Source organism: Grampus griseus (assembly GCF_964374135.1).
Source record: "Grampus griseus genome assembly, chromosome: 8".
Lineage (NCBI taxonomy): Eukaryota > Metazoa > Chordata > Mammalia > Artiodactyla > Delphinidae > Grampus > Grampus griseus.
Genome location: NC_139002.1, coordinates 104,422,418 through 104,441,366, shown reverse-complemented (window position 1 = coordinate 104,441,366; position 18,949 = coordinate 104,422,418). Strand labels below are relative to the sequence as shown.

The 18,949-nt window shown below is 52.8% G+C and overlaps 2 protein-coding genes across 2 annotated transcripts; one reads left to right on the top strand and one right to left on the bottom strand.

Moving 5' to 3' along the window:
- Positions 1–2,961: 2,961 nt before the first annotated feature.
- On the bottom strand, positions 2,962–16,228 carry CCS (copper chaperone for superoxide dismutase). Its single transcript, XM_082660528.1, has 8 exons — positions 16,113–16,228; positions 15,722–15,794; positions 9,082–9,219; positions 8,700–8,877; positions 8,050–8,110; positions 3,521–3,598; positions 3,346–3,449; positions 2,962–3,264 (listed from the first exon to the last, which is right to left on the bottom strand). The coding sequence occupies exons 1-8, from the start codon at positions 16,149–16,151 to the stop codon at positions 3,111–3,113; spliced, it is 825 nt and encodes a 274-aa protein (XP_082516654.1). The 5' UTR covers positions 16,152–16,228; the 3' UTR covers positions 2,962–3,110.
- Positions 16,229–16,407: 179 nt separating this feature from the next.
- On the top strand, positions 16,408–18,949 carry CCDC87 (coiled-coil domain containing 87; the record flags this gene model as incomplete). Its single annotated transcript, XM_082660369.1, is given in 2 exon segments — positions 16,408–18,927; positions 18,929–18,949. Coding segments are annotated over 2 exon segments (2,541 nt in total).

Below are 18,949 nucleotides of genomic sequence, written 5' to 3'. Positions count from 1 at the left end.
TCAAACATTCCCAGGTGTTGCTCAAGCCTCTGGTCAGGGATGACAAGGGCCCCCACTTGAGAGCCACTGGTAGTGGTAAAGCAGAGAAGACAGAGGAGGAACAGAGAGAAGGGTTTTCAGAAGCCAGACTTTCACTTACCTTCCCATAATGGCCCCCACCTCTTCCAAGGACCCCACCTGTGGCCAGGAGCCCTTGAGCCGAGGCTCTGCCACGGCTCTGAAGAGTGACTCCAACTGGGCCCCTCTACCAGGATTCAGCTGGGGAGATCTCCCGCTTGGGAAAAAGGAGCAGCTCTACAAACCCACAGCGTGGAACCCCAGGCAGAACTGAGAATGCAATGCCGGAAGGTGAAAACCCAGGGGGAAGAGGGCAGAAGAGATAGGAGGTTTCCAAGACATGGATTATGAGGCTGGGCACTGGCAGCCACTGAGAAAGCAGCTGCGGCAGAGGAAAGATGCTAAAGGGCAGCTGAGAGAACAGGGGGCAAAAGAAAGCATCTGGGTTCCCTGAGACACAGTGCGAAAATCCTTGGAGTTACACATGATTTTGAGCAATCTGTGGAACAGTTTTTTTTTCTTTTTCTTTTTTTGGCTGAGCCGCACGGCTTGTGGGATCTTAGTTCCCCAACCAGGGATCGAACCCCTGCCCCCCGCAGTGGAAGCACCAAGTCTTAACCACCGGACCACCAGGGAAGTCCCTGAAAACTTCTACTTATGGCAAATGACTCTTGCTTTCCATACTTTACACTGAGAACCAATATAGACTTAGAACCAGACCACCTGGGTCTGAATCTAGACTTGGCCAAGTAACTAGCTGTGTGATCTTGGGCAAGTTACATAATCACCCTGTGTTCCACTTTTCTCATCTGTGACATAGGATAATAACAGAACCTACTGGGAATTCCCTGGCAGTCCAGTAGTTAGGACTCGAGCTTTCACTGCCAACTAAGATCCCACGAGCCACGTGGCGTGGCCAAGAAAAAAACAAAAACAAAAACAGAACCTACCTTGTAGTATTGTCATGAGGATTCAATGAATTACTGCACGTGAAGTGTTCAGAATAGAGTCTGGCACTTAATCATCATTATACAGGTGTTAGCTAATATGATTAAATTTTCCTTTTTTTTCCTTTTGTGGTACGCGGGCCTCACTGTTCTGGCCTCTCCTGTTGCGGAGCACAGGCTCCGGAAGCGCAAGCTTAGCGGCCATGGCTCCCAGGCCCAGCCGCTCTGCGGCGTGTGGGATCTTCCCGGGCCAGGGCACAAACCCGTGTCCCCTGACTCGGCAGGTGGACTCTCAAGTACTGCGCCACCAGGGAAGCCCTAAATTTTCCTTTTTAAGTAAGTTTAAAAGTGAATTAATTTAAAGAATAGTATTTGGTAAATGATAGTACAGATGGTTGGTGGACATGGCAGAAGTTGAGAGAGAACATGAAAATGCCTGAATTTGGCAAAGATTTTCCACCTGTGCTCCCTGAAGCCCCAGGGTTTTTGGGAAGCTTAGTCAGAGCTAAGCATCTTTGGCTGTAGTTCCACTTCTGCTTTACAGATAGGGTTTCAAGGTATTTGAACAGTGTTCTGTGATTTAAAAACAAAGTTTGAAAACCACACGGCTAAGAGTTTAGAAGAGAGAAAAGTTAATGGGGATACTGATCCCTTAGGAGTAGAAAAAGAGTGGCAGGGGATGGTGAGCGGTTTAGCCATAAATGGGTTAAATCCAGCTAGAATTCCAGAATGAAGGTGAGAGGAGGTCAGGAGTTGGCTGTGAGCAGAGTCCAAGGGGAGTTCCTGCAATGATTCTGAGGTGGAGAAACACAGTCCGGGCCCCAGGCTTAAAAGGACTTTGTTCCCCAGGAACCAAGGGGAGCTGGAAAGCAACCAGCATAGGTTTGGCGAGAAAAGAGCAGGGCTAGAGGCAGAGCCAGCAGTCTTGAGAGGGAAACAGACAGGGCCCAGGGAATGGGAGCAGAGCCAGGTGCCTCAAGCCAAGGCCAGCTGGCTGTTAATCCACCCACCTTGCTCCAAGCAGGCAGTGTAAGGGGCAAAGTTTGCACTCTGCCAGCCTAACACGTCACAAAAGCAGCTTCGTCATGGATGAGCAAGCATGACACAGTCCAGTGGGGGCAGGGGGCACAACAGATGATTGCGAAGCCCCAGAATTCCCGGCCCCAATTCCCCAAGGAATTCGATGTCCTTGGACATCGGCCATCCCTGTGAGAGGGGAGCCTGGCTGGGTCGGCCTCCAGGGGCCGCATTTGGCCTCAGAATCACAGGCACTGCTCCCTTAACTTACCCTGTGCCAGGCCCTGTGCCAAACACTTTATTTACTCGATTAATTAAGAGTCTTTTACTTGCGAGTAAGGAAATCAACTCAAGCCACATTAACTTTTTTTAGAAAGTGGGTGATGATGCATTGGTGGGGGTGGTCTCTTGACTCCCAGATCAGGAGGTCGCTGGCCTCAGGAAAGGCCCAGAGTGCAGACTCCGGAGCATCTGGCATCCTCCTGCGACTCTTAGGTTCTCCCTGTGCATCTGCCTCATTCTTCCTCCTCAGCCGATGGGCTTTTTCTGATACTCGGTCCATAATGCAGGGAGAAGAGGCCCACCCACAGCTCCCATATTCCCATGTTACAGATCCAACCCCAGGGAGAAACTAAAGCTGGATCCACTTTGATTTCTCTGGGAAAGCAAGGCCCTGTGTGGATCAGGTGTACATTTTGGTTCCAACTGGCCATAGTGAAGGGAGGGGGACAGGTCACAAACAGAAATATGTCTGCTATGGTCCTTCATTCTGACCCTGAGGAGAAGGATACGGCCCTCAGGAACTGGTTGGCTTTGAATCCAGTTTTCTTTGCCTCTAAAGCCAAGAGGTGGCCCTCGACAGGGAGGACAGAGGCAGAGGGACTGTGGTTATTAAGCCCATTAAGGGACAACAGGACATGGACAAAACACCAAGTTCCATATGAAAATAAAACTTTAATTTGCCAAGGGAAGATCACAGCAACCCCTACACACCCCACACACTAGTGCTCCTAGGACTGGGTGAGCAGGGCCTCCCTCTGGAAGTGCTCAGCAGGGAGGACAGTGACAGACGCGAGGCTGAGGCTGTGCTCAGAGGTGGGCGGGGGGACTGGCGGGCTGCTTTCGCCCGTCGCCAGCGATGGGCCGGCCTCGCTCCTCCCAGATGGTGAGCCCGTCGCAGGAGCAGATCTGCTTGGGGTTCTGGAAAAGGCCAGCAGAGCGTGCGATGATGCCACAGGCCAACCTGCGGAAGAGCAGTGCGGTTGAGATGAGCACCTGCCTGGCCCCTCCCGGTCTCCGCGGGCACTGCGGGCAGAGCACTCACCCTTCTCCTGAGTTCCCTGTGATCCTGGACAAGGGATGGCCACCCCGGCCCAGGTCGTCTTCTCCCTCATCGACGACCAGGCTTCGGCCAATCACATCACACACCTTTGAGGGGAGACAAAGACCTCAGACAGTGGACCTGTTAGGAAAGGTCCCCACCTTCTTTTCCACCTCACCTTCAGCCTCTCATCCTCTATCCTGAAGACGGCTCGGCCATCAGCTTCAGCGTGGATGTTCCCTAGGTCTCCACGGTGCTGCAATGAGACCCGGGGGGGAAAGGGCACGTGGGACATGGCTGCTAACTTCTGGCTTCCCAGTATCTGGGTCCCCTTCCTCAAAGTACCAGTGTCCTCCTATGGGTCCAGTCTGGTAGGATGAAGGGACGGCCCAGGACACAAGGAAGGAAACTGGACTCTCTCTCCCTGGAACTAAAATCCTGGGCATGCTGAATGACAGCACGCTGAAAACGGCCAGTGACTCCCTCCCTAGGAAGTCATGTCACTAGACCAGGCTGCTTCTCCTACAAGGCTGCTGCCCAGTCTGCATCCAAGCCTCAGAATCTAGCCTGGTTCCTGCTCTTTTCCAAGCCCACTTCTCCAGCCTCCGGATGACTCTGTGAGCCCCTGGTAGTCTGCAGTTCCCCTGGGCTTAAGTTGGCCAAGCTTGGCTTCTTGACCATCAGAGGCAGCCAGCATCCCTTCCCTGACGTCCGGCCTCCAGGAAAAGAAGAAACACAGGGGCAAAGGGCGTCTCCTGCCCCCAACACCTGGTTCTGCCCACCTTCTCCCTTGAAGGTAATAAAAATGTCCTGGGACTTCCCTGCTGGTCCAGTGGCTAAGACTCTGCGCTCCCAATGCAGGAGGCCCGGGTTTGATCCCTGGTCAGGGAACTAGATCCTGCATGTCGCAGCTAAAGATCCCGCATGCCACCTGCACACCGCAACTAAAAAGATCCCGCACGCCCCAACTAAGACCCGGTGCAGCCAAATAAATAAATATATATATATTTTTAAAATGTCCTAACACAGCTACTGAGCTCCGCCTACATCAGATACCCTCTGCCAGGCAGGGTGGGAGGTGATGGTGTATATGTGGTCAACACCCCTCAAGGGGTTCAGAGCATGGTGAGGAGACAGACATGGAACAGACTAGTGATTACAAAACATAGGGTTAGCACAATAGTGAGTGTGTTTCCTGGTGACAAGGCCCTACTGATGAGTCCCAGAGACCCACGTCTGTCTGTGCAAATAAATTGCCCCCAACCTGACACTTGGGCAGAAGTAAGAGCCTGAGCCAACATGGGCTGGTACACATGGCCTTGCCGCAAAGCAGGGTCACAAAGCATGTCACTGTGTGACGTGGCTGACGAGCAAGCAGCAAGAAGAGCCACTTCTGCTTTATCTTGTTTCCCTTTGGGACGTCTGCTGCTCACACCTGGCACTTTTTGCTGTGCCGGGTGTTGGGGCCTTTTGCGGTAGGAAGATAAAGGCGGGGGAGGTGTTTCCAGGACTGGGCGGAGGAGCAAGCGGCCTGGTGTGTGGCTCAGAGGCACGAGCCAGCAGCAGAGGGTCAGGAGACGCAGGCTTTCTAGTCCCTCCCCTGCACACGGGTGGGTGGAACTGGGCCAGGTGGCACTGAACGTCACACCAAGTAGCCACGTGAGATCTGTCCCCTTGGGTACTGGGGAGTTAAGAAAGGTTTCAGGCAGGGGTGTGACTTTGTCACTTCATGCTTTGGAACAATTCCTCTAATACCGTGCATGAAGGCAAAGGACTGGAGGTGGATGGGGAGAGAAGGGAAGGAAGCTTAGAAACCAGTTAGGAGATGTGCAAAGGGACAACCAGGCTTGGACATAAATCCCCACACTGAATTCACCTCTGTCTGGACAAAACCAGACGCTGAAATCCAAAAGGAACATGCCAGTCATCATGGCTCCTTGGACATGTAGCTCTTCCTCAGGTCTTCCTCTGCCTATACCGAGGGCTCGGGTACAAGACAGCAGCTGGCTCCAGCCCCTTCAGATGCCCTCCCTGGGAGGGGCCCAGGCCAAGGCACGGGTCACGAGGGGGTCTTCGGCCCTTCAGAAACTCCACTTCCTAAGAGGCATAGGGCTGCCAGTTCCCAGACCTCCTTCTTGCCGGTTCAAGCCTCCAGGGCTTTGTCTACGGGGCGTCCCCTGTTGAGCCTCCATTCCCACTCTCCCTTCTTCACCTGCCTGATTCCTGCTCAGCACCTTTCAAGGCTTCAATGAGGAAGACTGCCTCTAAGATGCACCCCCTGGATTCACACCCTGTGTGCTCCACCACAAGGGTGGGCTGGACCTGGCGTCACCTCCAAGCTTACGTTACAAAAGGAGCGTGGCTTCAGTCTTGGAAGCCTTCTCTCTCTCACTTGCTCTGACGGCAGCCAGCTGCTGTGCTGTGCACTGGCCTAGGGAGAGGCCCACCTGGCAAAGGACTGATGTCTCTGGCCAACAGCCAGGGAGGCCCTGAGGCCGGCCAACAGCAACATGAGTTCGTGTGGAAGCGGATCCTCCCCACATCGAGCCTTGAGAGACCCGAAGACAGAGGTCCCCAGCTAAGCTGTACCCGAATTCCTACCCCAGAGAAACTGTGAGATGACAAATGCTTGTTGTTTGTTTTAAACCTGGGAGTTCCCTGGTGGTCCAGTGGTTAGGACTTGGCGCTTTCACTGCTGTGGGTTCGATCCCTGGTTGGGGAGCTAATATCCGCACAAGCCGAGCAGCTTGGCCAAAAAAAACCCCAAAGGGCTTCCCTGGTGGTGCAGTGGTTGAGAGTCCACCTGCCGATGCAGGGGACATGGGTTCGTGCCCCGGTCCGGGAAGATCCCACATGCCACGGAGCGGCTGGGCCCGTGAGCCATGGCCGCTGAGCCTGCGCGTCCGGAGCCTGTGCTCCACAACGGGAGAGGCCACAACAGTGAGAGGCCCGCGTACCGCAAAAAAAAAAAAAGAAACAAAAAACAAAAAACCCTAAGTTTGGAGTAATTTGACTCTCGGCAATAGATAACTGACACACAGAACGCAAGTATGACACTATGCAATGGACCCAGGGGGCGGGGGGCGAGGAGTAAAAACTTTGATCACTAGAAATGTGACAGAGCTGTCAAAAGTCCAAAAAAACAAAAATCACTTACATGAATTAAGAAACACACACCATGTTTTCATTTGTTTGCCCTCCCCTGCACACGGGTGGGTGGGGCTGTGTGACGGGGCTGACGAGCAAGCAGCAAGAAGAGCCACTTCTGCTTTATCTTGTTTCCCTTTGGGACGTCTGCTGCTCACACCTGGCACTTTTTGCTGTGCCGGGTGTTGGGGTCTTTTGCGGTAGGAAGATTAAGGAGGGGGAGGCGTTTCCAGGACTGGGCGGAGGAGCAAGCGGCCTGGTGTGTGGCTCAGAGGCTGATCCCCTCTGAATCCCTGAGGAGGGGAACACATAGCACCGCAGGCGGAGGAGACGGAATCAGGTGTGTGTGGACAGGGCGTCAGGAAACATCCCATCACTGAGAGAGGAGGCCGTCCTCCTGGCACGACATCCAGGACAAAATGTCAGCTTGGTGTTGAAACGTCTTTAACGCCTCTCTGACATTCACTAATCACCCTGACAGCGGTAAAGCAGGCCGTAGTCCCTAGCAGGACCCTAATGACACGTTTTAGGTCTGCACTGATGTACCTTCACAATGATCCTCCTCTTGGGGCTGGAAGTACTGGTTTCTTATTTTCTGTGGCCATATCAAGTTTCTTGTTAAAAATAAATCTACCTTAATTACATGAATGATGTCTTGATTTTCTTCAAAATAATGGTGGAGAAGGGCCAGGGGTGTTGATGAAGCAGGACTGGCCACGAGTTGGTAACTGGGTGACAGGGACATGGGGGTTCGGGACTCTAGTGTCTCCACTTTTAGAACTTGTTTGAAACCTTCAGTGATAGATTAAAATGTTAAAAATAACTAAATTTACCTAAGGGGAAAAAAATCAGTCAATTTAAATAAAAACATTGAGTAACTAACAGAACAAGTAGTACTCAGATAAGGCAAGAATCATTAAGGCAGCATGTGACTCACTGCTGATGGGGAAACAATTCTCTGGTGTAAAATTAAACTCCAGGGCCAGGAGCTGCAGCGTCAGGGACAGCGTTTTGTTTTTTGTTTTTTGGCCACACCATGAGGCACGCGGAACTTCCCCGATGAAGGCTCGAACCCATGTCCTCCGCAGTGGAAGTGAGGAGTCTTAACCACTGGACCACCAGAGAAGTTCTGGGATGGCCTTTTTAGTTTAGGTAAAAGCTTTAACTTCCACACCATCACCTTCTCCAGGAAGCTTTCTCCCATTGCATGTGCCCCTCGGGCTGGGTCAGGAGCTTGCTCTGGGCTCCCAGGGCCTCCGGCAGGCTCCTGCAAGGATTCTCTCACTGCACTGCAACCAAGGAGTTCTCAGTGTCTCCCTCACCAGACTGTGAGTCTTAGGGAGCAGGCCTTCAACACAGAAAGTGTCAATAAATGTTTCTAAATGGAACCAAAAAAGTGAGGGAAAAAGACCCCAACAAAAAGGAATCATACTTTCAGGCCCCAAGAGCTGCGTGCCCTGCCTCTGAGACTTTGGGTTCTCTCTCAGCCTAAAAAGAATACTTACCTGGTCGGGGAGTTCCCTGGTGGCCTAGTGGTTAGGATTCTGGGCTTTCACTTACCCGGTCAGAGTCCTGGGGACCTCCATGAGACATTCCATCAGGGTTAAAGTGGTCCCCACAGCTAAGAAGGAAAGATAGCAGGTGGGCAGTGAAACAATAGCTCACAGGCCAGGTGATCCATCCTCTTCCTTGACATTTGTTTCATTTATTCATTCACTCACTTATTCATTCATCCACTCATTCAACACACAGGCCCACACTGTGCCAGGCTCTGAGTTGAGGGCACTAAGAAGAATCAGTCATGGGACCTGCCCTCAATAAGCTTCCAGGCGAGACACAGATGAGTAAACAACTAATGGCATGACAGCATGACAAACACCGTGACATGGAGACCTGACTCTCCCGTGTCCAGGAGTCACCTTCCATCTCGGAGGCAGTAAGGTGGCTAGGAGCAGGAGTGTCTAGGTCAGATTTTGGTTCAAATCCCCACTCTACCATTTACATGCTCTAGGGTCTTTGACAAGTCATTTAACCTTTCTGAGTCTCAGTTTTCTCATCTGTAGACTGGGCCTTTGTGTATATGCCTCCCAGGGTACTTGTGAGGATCAAACGTGAAAGAGTGTGTGAAAAGCTGAACACAGCCCCCTGCACTTATGTGGGTGCACAACTGGGGCAATAAGGATGCTACAGGGAGGTTACAGAGGACTCACCTGTTGCAGTTCCTTGTGAGGTCTCCGAACTCATGGACGTGCAGTCCGTGCAGCCCAGGCTGCAGGCCGTCAATGGTCCCCTCGATGAGGCAGCGCTCAGGGGTCAGCTGTAGGAAGTGCACCACTCCCTGCACAGGGCCAGGCCCCCCGAGAATGGCCACTGCTGCCCCCAGATTCTCTGTAAGGTATTAAACACCAGGGCTGGCTCGTCACCTCACCCAGCCCCACCCATTTATCAACTTGGAAACGACGTGGAGAGAGCCCCCATAACTTCGCGGGGTCCCTAAAGCCACGCCAACCCGAGCCCCCAAAGGCCATGGTTGGATCTGTACCACACCCAGGCCACCTCCCTCCCAGAGAGGCCAAGGCCAAGGTTACTCACGGAACAGGCCACTGCCCATGCCCTTGAGTACCGCCTGCCTCCCAGTGCCTTCTAGAAGGGCCTGCACCTCCTGGCTGGGCAGGGTGGTCTGTACTAGGACCATCTGGTTCTCCAACTGCACCTCCACACTCTGGACACCTGGGAGAAGACAGGAGACAGTGGGCAGCAGAGGGCTGGCACCCCTGTGCTGGGAGCAGGGAAGAGAGAATCAGGGGGCCATTCCCCATCCCCATCTTAACCAACCTTCCTATGGTTGGAGGCAAGCTCTGAAGCTGCCTTCTAGCTGTGTAAGGCCCTTAACCTCTCTGAGTTTGTTTCTTTATGAATAAAGTGGGGATAAGGCCATCTTGCCCCCAGGAGTGTTGTGAATTCTTATTTCATGTGAGGCATTATTTATAACTTTTTTTTTTTTTTTTTTGTGCGGTACGCGGGCCTCTCACTGTTGTGGCCTCTCCCGTCGTGGAGCACAGGCCCCGGACGCGCAGGCTCAGTGGCCACGGCTCACGGGCCCAGCCGCTCCGCAGCATGTGGGATCTTCCCGGACCGGGGCACGAACCCGTGTCCCCTGCATCGGCAGGTGGACTCCCAACCACTGCGCCACCTGGGAAGCCCCTCTTTATAACTTTTGAAACACAGATAGTTCTTTTAAAAATGTTTCAGCACAACATTGTAAATCAACTATACTTCAATTTTTAAAAATTAAACAATAAAAAAAAATGTTTGTATAAAAGTGGGCTATCAATAGCCACATTACTCATGATAGTCAAAAGGTGAAAACAGCCCCAAAGCCCATCAAATGATGAGTGGATAAACAAAACTCGTACCCATGCAATGGAATACTATTCACCCATAAAAAGGCATTCAGCACTGATACATGCTACAATGTGGATGACCCTTAAAAACATTATGCTAAGTAAAAGCCAGTCACAAAGAGCACATATTAGATGATGTCATTCTGGATGAAATACCCAGAAGAGGTAAATCTATAGAGACAGAAAGTAGATTAGTGGGTAGGGGAGTAGGAGGGTGATAGCTGAAAGGTACAATTTTCTTCATAAGGTGATGAAATAGAAAACTGATAGTGGTAATGGTTGCACAACTCTGTGAATATACTAAAAACCACTGAACTGTATACTTTAATGGATGAATTTTATGATATATGAACATTTCAATAAAGCTGGCACACATAAAAAAGAGGGGGCTATCACCACTATCCTGAAAGCTAACATTTACTGAACATGCACTGTGGGCTTTTTCGTACTTTACCTGTATTAATGCAGTAACCCTGTGAGCTGGGCACTATTATCCCCACTTTACGGATGAGAAAACTGAGGCATAGAGAAGTTAAGCAACTTGCTCCAAGTCACGTTGTAGTGAATGGTGGGACTGGAACTCATCCCAGGCAGCCTAGCTCCAGAGCCCGAGCACTTCACCTGAATACTGCTCACCCTGAGAAGCAGCTCCAGCCTCCAGGCTGGCTTGGCGCCCCCGCCTCCATCCTCCTGTGGCAGTTCCCACTTCTCCTATGTAACTCATGCTGCACCGATTACAATCCTCTGTGTGGGCAGGAGCTCTGTGTGGTCCACAAGGGTCAGGTTCAAAAGTCAGAGGGTCTCAACTGCCCTCCAAATCCCTGAAGCCACCCTGGTGTATACACAACCTGCGGGACGATTCTGACACATGCTCAGTTTCGAGGGCCATCGAGCCACCTCAAAGAAGGACGAGAAGGGGCTTCTCTTTCATTCAGATGTTCAGGGCTCATAAGCCTTTTAAGAGAACTCTTGAATCCTGAGCCAGAGCACAGGGGATGGCTGGGAACTCTGAGGGATGATCTCACCTGTGGAGCTTACAACCATTCTGCTCTGATCTTAGTAAGTGTGTCTGTTGCTCTGGCAGGGTAGAGCCCATGGGAGCCGGGAGCCCTGGGCAGCCCAGAAGACAGGTTAAGCGAGGCATGTCCCTCTGCTGAGCCAATGCTGTGTGAACTGAAGGCTGCACTGACTGTCTGCATTCCCTTCATCCTTGGTTCCCCCACCCACCACCACCCCCGCCCTGTATTCGTTCAACAAACGTGTGCTGGGCCTGGAGGAGGCCAGGGTCAGGGAAAGCACCAGTCCTAGTCCGCAGGGAGCTCATGGGCTGTGGGAGAATCAAGACTACACCTGGATTAACCATCAGGCAGAGATGGGAATAACAGTCCCTGAGGCACACACAAGGAACCTCAGCTGTTCAGATTCCTTCCAACTCGAGGCCAAACGGGGAGATGGTACTGGGCGGAGGTAGCACCCAAGAGGCAGGACTGTTTGGCCTGTGGTTACAAAGGGTCCCACGGTCTTGCTTCTACAGATCCCCTGCCCCATCGGTGACACTGTTGGGGGAGGGGCCGAATTTGTAAACAGAAATCAGACAGACACACCCATCTCCTCCCGGCAAGTACTGGGCAATTCTGCCAGAAGAAAACCCCCCAAATAACCCAACTGCCTGTCACTTAACACAATGTCTCATCCTGGGCCACCTAGCGTGAAGCCTTGGAGCTCCAGGTCCACCCAGAGGTGCCTCTGGATGCCAAAGTGGTAGGGAGGACGGCAGGGAACTCTGAGCCTCTAGGGAATGCCAAGAGCTGTGTGCTCAGCTTTACACACATCAGGACAGTGATACTGTCCTCCTCTGGCAAGTGAAGAAATGAGGCTGGAGGGCTTCTCAACTGGCTCGAGATCGCAAAGCTCAGAAGGCAGCCTGTCCAACTCCAGAGCTGATGCTTGGTCCCCTTGCCCCACAGGAAGAAGGACTGGGCCCCAAAGGATTGATTGTCTGAGGCTCCCAGAGCTTAAGTAAGCATGCAGTGTGAGGGATTCACTTGCCTATTCATTCATTTAACAAATGTACACTAAGTGCCTATCATGCGCCCCGTTCCAGGCAGTAGGGATGCAGCAGGGAACAAGTCAGGTGATGTCTCTGCCCCATCAAGCAGCATGTGTTCCAGCACAGGAATATGGATATCAAACACATGCACAGGGAGATTCAGATAGGGCAAAGTGTGCTCAATGAAACAGGTATTGGGGAACAACCGGGGCGTGAGCCACTTAGGCTGGTGAAGGAAAGTTTCTCTGAGCCTTTAAGCATAGGCCTGAATGTAGTCAGGGAAGAGCATTCCAGCAGAGGGTACAGTTTGGGCAAAGACCCTGAGGCAGGAACAACATCTATGTGTTCTAGGAAGAGAAAGGCCCAGTGGCTGGAGCTGGAGTAAAGAGAATGATAAGATACAAAGTTGTAAGTGGAGACCAATGAAACAAAGCCCTGCAGGCAACAGGAAAGAACCTGGAATTTAATTTTAATGCAAGGGGAGGCCATTGGCAGAGGCCACAGAGTACAGTGGTTGAGGGTGTGGGCTCTGGAGTTGAAATTCTGAGTCTGCCACCTACTAGCTGTGTGGCCTTAGCTTACTCAACCTTTCTGTTTTCTTTTCAGTTTCTTCCTCTACAAATGGAGATAACAATACGACGTACTTCAGCAGGCTACTGAAGGCCTAAACGAGTTATCTCATATAGAGCACTTAGAACAGTGCCTGGCCTATGGGAAGCTCTTAAATATTAGGACTTTCACAGGATTTTAAGCAGAGCAGTGACAACATCTGATGTATGATTTAAAAAATCATTCTTAGCAATTTCCTGGCGGTCCAGTGGTTAGGCTTTCACTGCCAAGGGTGCAGGTTCGACCAGCGGGTTGGGGAACTAAGATCCCACGAGCCACGCGGGGCAGCCAAAAAATAAAATAAAATAAAATAATTGAAAATAAAAAAGGAAAAAAATCACTCTGGTTTCTATGTGAAGAACCTATCGGAAAGGGCAACAGAGAGCCCAAAGATGAGGTTCTCGTGTGGGTTGTGGTGAGGTGAGGTGGTCTGGTTTGGTGTGAAGCCCAAAGTACAGAAAAAGAGTTTTAGACACAGCAGACAAGACTTTCTGATGGACTGGCTTTGGCACAGGTAGGTTGCTGCTCTGGGGTCTCCTAAGAAGAGCTGCGTCTCTGCACTGAAAGTGGGAGGGCCCCAGTGGGAAGCTCCTTGTGACTGCAATTCCCAAAACCTTGACCTGAGTCTGAACCAAGAAGGCTGGCTCCCCAGCTGAGCAGCAGTTCGGTTTGGCTGGTGTGGAGTGTGGCCTGGCCAGTAGTACCTGTTTAGCTCAGAGCCCAGAGAGGGAGAAAAGATAAGGCCGTAGGGGACTCTAGGGTGGGTGATAAGAGTTCAAGGAAGTGAGCCTTGGGCTGGGAGGTCCTCCCACTTACCCTTAGGAGGAGAGCAGAGCCTTCTTCCCCAAAGCCCAGGCCTCCTGGAGAGGGCAAATCACCCGATCACTCTTTCTGTCTCCCTCTCTGTATCTGGGAAGCCAGCCCATGAGAAAGCGAAGCTGCTTCCAGTTACCCAGACCAGAAAATGTAGTCACCAGAAGTCTTTATCTGGCCTCTAAGAAACCTGCAGAGGGCTAAAAACTGCCCTATGTCCAACAGAAGTCCAGCTGTCTGCTCTCCCAGTAAGAATGTTTTACAGGAGGTAGAGTCCAACAGCTTTGGAAAGCTTTGGTCAGAACACTCCACTCTCAGTGGAATGGCTCAGTTTTCTCAGACACTCACCCCTCATTCCCAAACACATAGTCAAAGCAAACCCAGCTTTAGGATCTGTCCCCCTCTGCAAACATGGCACTGGAAGCCAGCACCAAGCGCTCTGGGGGCTGAGGGCAGGTGCTGCCCGGCCGCTGCGCACCAGCCCCGCTCTGCTCTCCATGCATAAGATTCATGGGCAAACATGAATGGCTAACAAAGTGAAATGGTGTTGGAACAGTGGGAATCAACAATTTTGCACAGGACGCTTTGGGAGATGTTGTTTACTGTAGTCTGCCTGAAGTTGGGACAAAACTGAACCAACAAGAGCAGTTTGGTGCTTTGGAAAGTGTGAGAGCTGCTAGTGAACTCTAGTTTCCTCTATCAGGAGAAGTAACTGAATGAAGTAAATGAATGAAGCTCTTGCAGAAAATCCAGGACTTGCCCACAAATGTTGTTATGAAGATGGTTGGCTGATCAAGATGACATTCAGGAACACCTCAGAACTAGATGAACTAATGGGTAAGGAAGCATATGAGAAATACATAAAATCTATTGAGGAGTGAAAATGGAACCCCTAAATAAGACAGTTTGAACAACTTAAAAAAGATCAGGGACTTCCCTGGCGGTCCAGTGGTTAAGACTCTGCGCTTCCACTGCAGGGGGCACAGGTTCGATACCTGGTGGGGGAACTAAGATCCCACATGACGCACGGTGCGGCCAAAAAAAAAAAAAGTTTTGTCCCCTCATGCCTCTGCCCAACCAGCTTACCACCTATAAGCCCTGCCTCTCATAATTCCTAAGATTTAGTGGGCTCTCACTACATGCCAAAGACCTTTCTAAAGTGCTTTTACATGTATTAACTAATTTACTCTTCACAATGAACCTCTGGGGTAGCTTCCATTACCTTGCCCATTTAAACACTGAAGAAACAGACACAAAAAGTAACATGCACGAGGTCTTAGTGCCATTAAGTGGCAAAGGGGGGATTTGAACCCAAACAGTCTGACTCTAGAGCACATACCCCGAAGACCTAGGACACACTGCTGCCTTATACAGAGCCAAGTGCCACCAATGTCCCAGTTTCAGAAGCCATCACATGGCAGCTCCTCCAAGAACTGCTCTTCCCAGCGCAATGCTTGTGTGCTCATGTTACCTGAGGGCAGAGGCTGTGCCTGAAACATTTGTGAACACTTTTCCCTAAAAAGCCCCCAGTGTCTGGTCTATACCTGAATGACTGGATAAACGTTTGACAGAATCAAAGACAGGCAGTTCCCATGGCCATGCTGGTGGCTCTGCCTTCTCAGATCTTTCCGATTGTGCCTGGTCACCTCCAGACCGGCTAGCTGGCTTTTAAGAATCAGGGCCGGACTTCCCTGATGGCGCAGTAGTTAAGAATCTGCCTGCCAATGCAGGGGACATGGGTTCAATCCTTGGTTCGGGAAGATCCCACATGCCGCAGAGCAACTAAGCCTGTGCGCCACAACTACTGAGCCCACGTGCCACAACTACTGAAGCCCGCGCCCTAGAGCCCGTGCTCCGCAACAAGAAAAGCCACGGCAATAAGCCCGTGCACCTCCCCCGCTCGCCGCAACTAGAGAAAGTGCAGCAATGAAGACCTAAAGCAGCCAAAATAAAAAAAAAAAGAATCAGGGCCGCCTAAGATGGAACATGGCTAGGGCTGCTGTTTGCTTTGTCAAGATTATTTTGTTTCTCAAGCAAGAACTGCCTGTGTGCCAGGGAAAACCCCTGTAGGGGGGACTACGCTCTGCCTCCCTCCTCACCTCCAGGCACTGGAGGTTTAAGACACCAGAAGGGCAGGCAGAGCCAGTAGAAGAATCTGGCAGGGCAGGCCTGAGACGTGCACTCTAGACTCCGCCTCTGGGTCCCTGTGTGACTCTGAGAACATTCCTTCCTCTCTCCAGGTCTCAATTTCTGCATCTGTAAATGGGAGTAGGGTTGGTCTAAGAGATTTGCCTGCCCCTTCCAGAGGCCTCCTGACTGCGCACTGAAAAGTTAATCTGGTTAAGCAGGTTCTTACCTGCTATCCCTTGCAGGGACGTGCGCACCGCGTCCACGCAGCTCTGACAGGTCATCTGCACCGCGAACTCCAGCTGCAAGGACGGGCCGATGAGAGCTAGGGAACCTTCTTGCGTGACCCTGTTTCACTACCTTCCCTGCGACCACCCCCAAAGGCCTGGAGTAACGCCCCACGTGACCCCTCCTCAAGCGCCTTCATTATCACTCACGATCATTCCAAGAGCAACACCCCTCAACATTAACGCCAAGGGCCCTGCTACTCTCACATTCCAGCCTGGATCCCAGGCCCCAACCCAGGTGTACGCTCCTTCCCCCATTCTCAAGTTAACGATCACCCCAGGGGCCGAAGCTCTCGCCCCTGCGAGGCTCCCACACGAGGCCTCGACCCTCACCGTGCAGGTAGTCCCGCGGTCCCCCGAGTCCGATGCCATCCCGAACGCAGTCACCACCGGAGGACCCGAACTGTCCAGGTCCTGTGGCGCCAACCCTGAGACGCGTCGGGAGAGGCGGAGCCCCGGAAGCCACTCCTTGCCCCGCCTCCCGCTGCGAGCGCACGCAAGGCTCTGCATCCCACCCACCCACCCACGGCCACGCTGCGGCGGGCAAGGGCTGCGCAGGCGCACTTGGGCCATCCGGCCCCTCGTTGCCTTAGTAACCGCCGGCGCCGCCAGCGTCGCCTGGTCTAAGATGGAGCCGTATAAGCCCGAGTTCCAGCGGTTTTACCACCGGTTGCTGCGTCCGCTGTCGCTCTTCCCCCGCACGACGACGCGCACAGAGTCTCAGAAGCGCCTCTCGCAGGAGGTCCTGATGCTGCTGCCCCTACCGGTCTCACGGCTGACGGTGGCGTCGCTCTGCCGCCAGGTAGCGGAGCGGCTGGCCAACAGCGGGCTGGAGGCGCGCGCGCCTCGCAAGGTACGACTCCGTTTCACCGAGGTCATCCTGGATGAGCTAAAGTGCAGCTGGCAGGAGCCCCCCACCGAACCTGGTCTGAGCTACTTGAACAATCAGAGGCTGCGGGAGCGGCTCCTGGTCTACGTGCTGCTCAGCAGCGAGCAGCTCTTCGTACGCTACCTGCACCTTCAGAAGATCATGTCGACCCCCGCAGCTGTCTTCACCGAATCAGCCACGCTCACCCGGTTGGCCGCCAGCCTCGCCAGGGACTGCACAGTCTTCCTTACCGGTCCCGAGGTCTACCGTGGCCTGCTCGCCGACTTCCGCGCCCTGCTGAAGGAAGGGCAGGTCCAAGTCTGCGTGTCCAGACTGCGCCCCCTCGGCCCCACTGCGGCTTTCAGGCTCTGCCCTATCCCGTGGCATCACAGCACTGGCTTTGCCCAAGTGCCATATTCCAACCTCAGCCTGAACTACCTCATCCAACTCAGCCGCCCGCGAGAGCTTGTCAGTGAGCCTGAACCGGACCCAGTGAAGGAATGGAAGTCCATTCCCCAGCTGAAGAAGAAGAAGCCTCTCCGCTGGCTGTCCACCATGCAAAAGGGGAGAGAAAGCAACTTCAGTTCACAGATTGCCTCACTGCCTGGGTCCTCTGTGGCTACCCCCAACCAGGTTCCCCCCACCTCCCACTTGCCCCTCTCCTCCCAGCTCCAGAGGGGCCAGTCCATGCCCTCTCTGCGTGAGGGCTGGAAACTAGCAGATGAGTTGGGCCTTCCTCCATTCTCTCCTCGCCCCTTAACCCCACTGGTCCTGGTTGCAGAGAGCAAACCAGAGCTGGCAGGGGACACTGTGGCTGAGGACCTGAAGCAGAGGATGAAGAACATGCAATTGGGGTGGTCTCACTACTCACCGCTGGACTCGGGCCTGCCCCCACTCTTGGGGGCCCTGACCTACCGCCCAGCTGCAGCACATCACATGGAAGAGCTGCAGAGAATGTTGAAGGGCCTTGAGGAGAAGGAAGCCTCAGAGCAGTGGAGCCCCCAGTCCCCCAGATCCCATCCACTTGAACCACAGCCAGTGACTGTTACTTTGAAGCTAAGAAATCAGGTGGTCCAGGCAGCTGCTGTACAGGTCTCAGCAAGAAACTTTTTGGATTCCTTCCACGTTGAGGGGGCCGGAGTCCTATACAACCACCTGGCTGGTGAACTGGAACCCAAACTTATCGAGGAAATGGATACTGATTGCACTTTGGGCAGTAGCATCAGGGAGGTGTACAAGAAGCTGATGAGCCATGTCTCTAAGGACCACTTCTCTTTTGACCAGGGGCCCCTGGTTGAGCCTGCAGCCAATAAAGACTGGTCGGCCTTCCTATTCTCAGTCTTTCTACGTCAAGAAAAACAGCATCGTTTCATCAACACCAAGCTGGCTGGACTTTCTTCCCTGAGAGCTAACACTTTACAGTCCAACCCTGATAAGATGTCCTCCTTCACATCACTCCAAGCACGTAAAAGCTGGGAGAAGTGGTCAAACAAGGCCTCATGGCTGAACTGGTGGAAAACGACTTTGTCTGTGGGTGACTACTTCAAGTACCTCACCACCCAGGAGACAGACTTCCTCCATGTCATCTTCCAAATGTATGAAGAGGAGGTTCCTGTGGAGATCGTGGCCCCTGTCAGAGAGTCCCGAAAGATTCAGCACCCACCTCCCTTGCTAGAAGACGACGAGCCAGACTTTGTGCCAGGAGAGTGGGATTGGGACACGGTGCTGGAGCACAGGCTGGGAACTGAGAACAACAGCCTCCTGGAAGACTCTCACAAAATCCTGAGCCTACAGAAGCGTCTGGAGCAGCTGTGGTCCATGCTTGAGGTCCCTGACAAAGACCGGCTGGACATGGCCATCAAGTACAGCTCCAATGCCCGCCTGAGGCAGCTGCCGTCACTGGTGAGTGCCTGGGAGCAGGCCTTGCAGCCCATTCAGCTGCGGGAGGTATTGCTGGGGAAACTGGAGTGGTTTGAGCGACAAGCCTCCGACCCTAACCGCTTCTTCCACAAGACCGACATGGGCCTGAGTCGCTTCCTGGAGGAGAATCAGATCCGCAACCATCTCCATAAGAGGCTCGGTCTAGTGGAGGCTCCTTTGGTTCCCCTCCTGGAGGAGATCGAGTTAGTCTTTGGTGAGCCAGTGACCTTCAAGGGGCGGCGCTACCTGGACAAGATGAAGCATGACAAAGTGGAGATGCTCTACTGGCTGCAGCAGTGGCGGCGGCTCCACCACCTGGTCTGGGCCAAGAGGGCCTCCCATCAGTCAGCCCTGTCCAGGAAGCTCAGCAGCCAGCCTTTAA

Excerpts from the sequence above, each read along its gene's own strand:
- CCS (XM_082660528.1), bottom strand. The coding sequence starts at position 16,151 with ATGGCATCGGACTCGGGGGACCGCGGGACTACCTGCACG. Across the intron at positions 15,795-16,112 it reads ACCGCGGGACTACCTGCACG|CTGGAGTTCGCGGTGCAGAT; the intron begins GTGAGGGTCGAG and ends CCGTCCTTGCAG. Across the intron at positions 3,599-8,049 it reads GTCCCCAGGACTCTGACCGG|CACCGTGGAGACCTAGGGAA; the intron begins GTAAGTGAAAGC and ends GTCTCATTGCAG.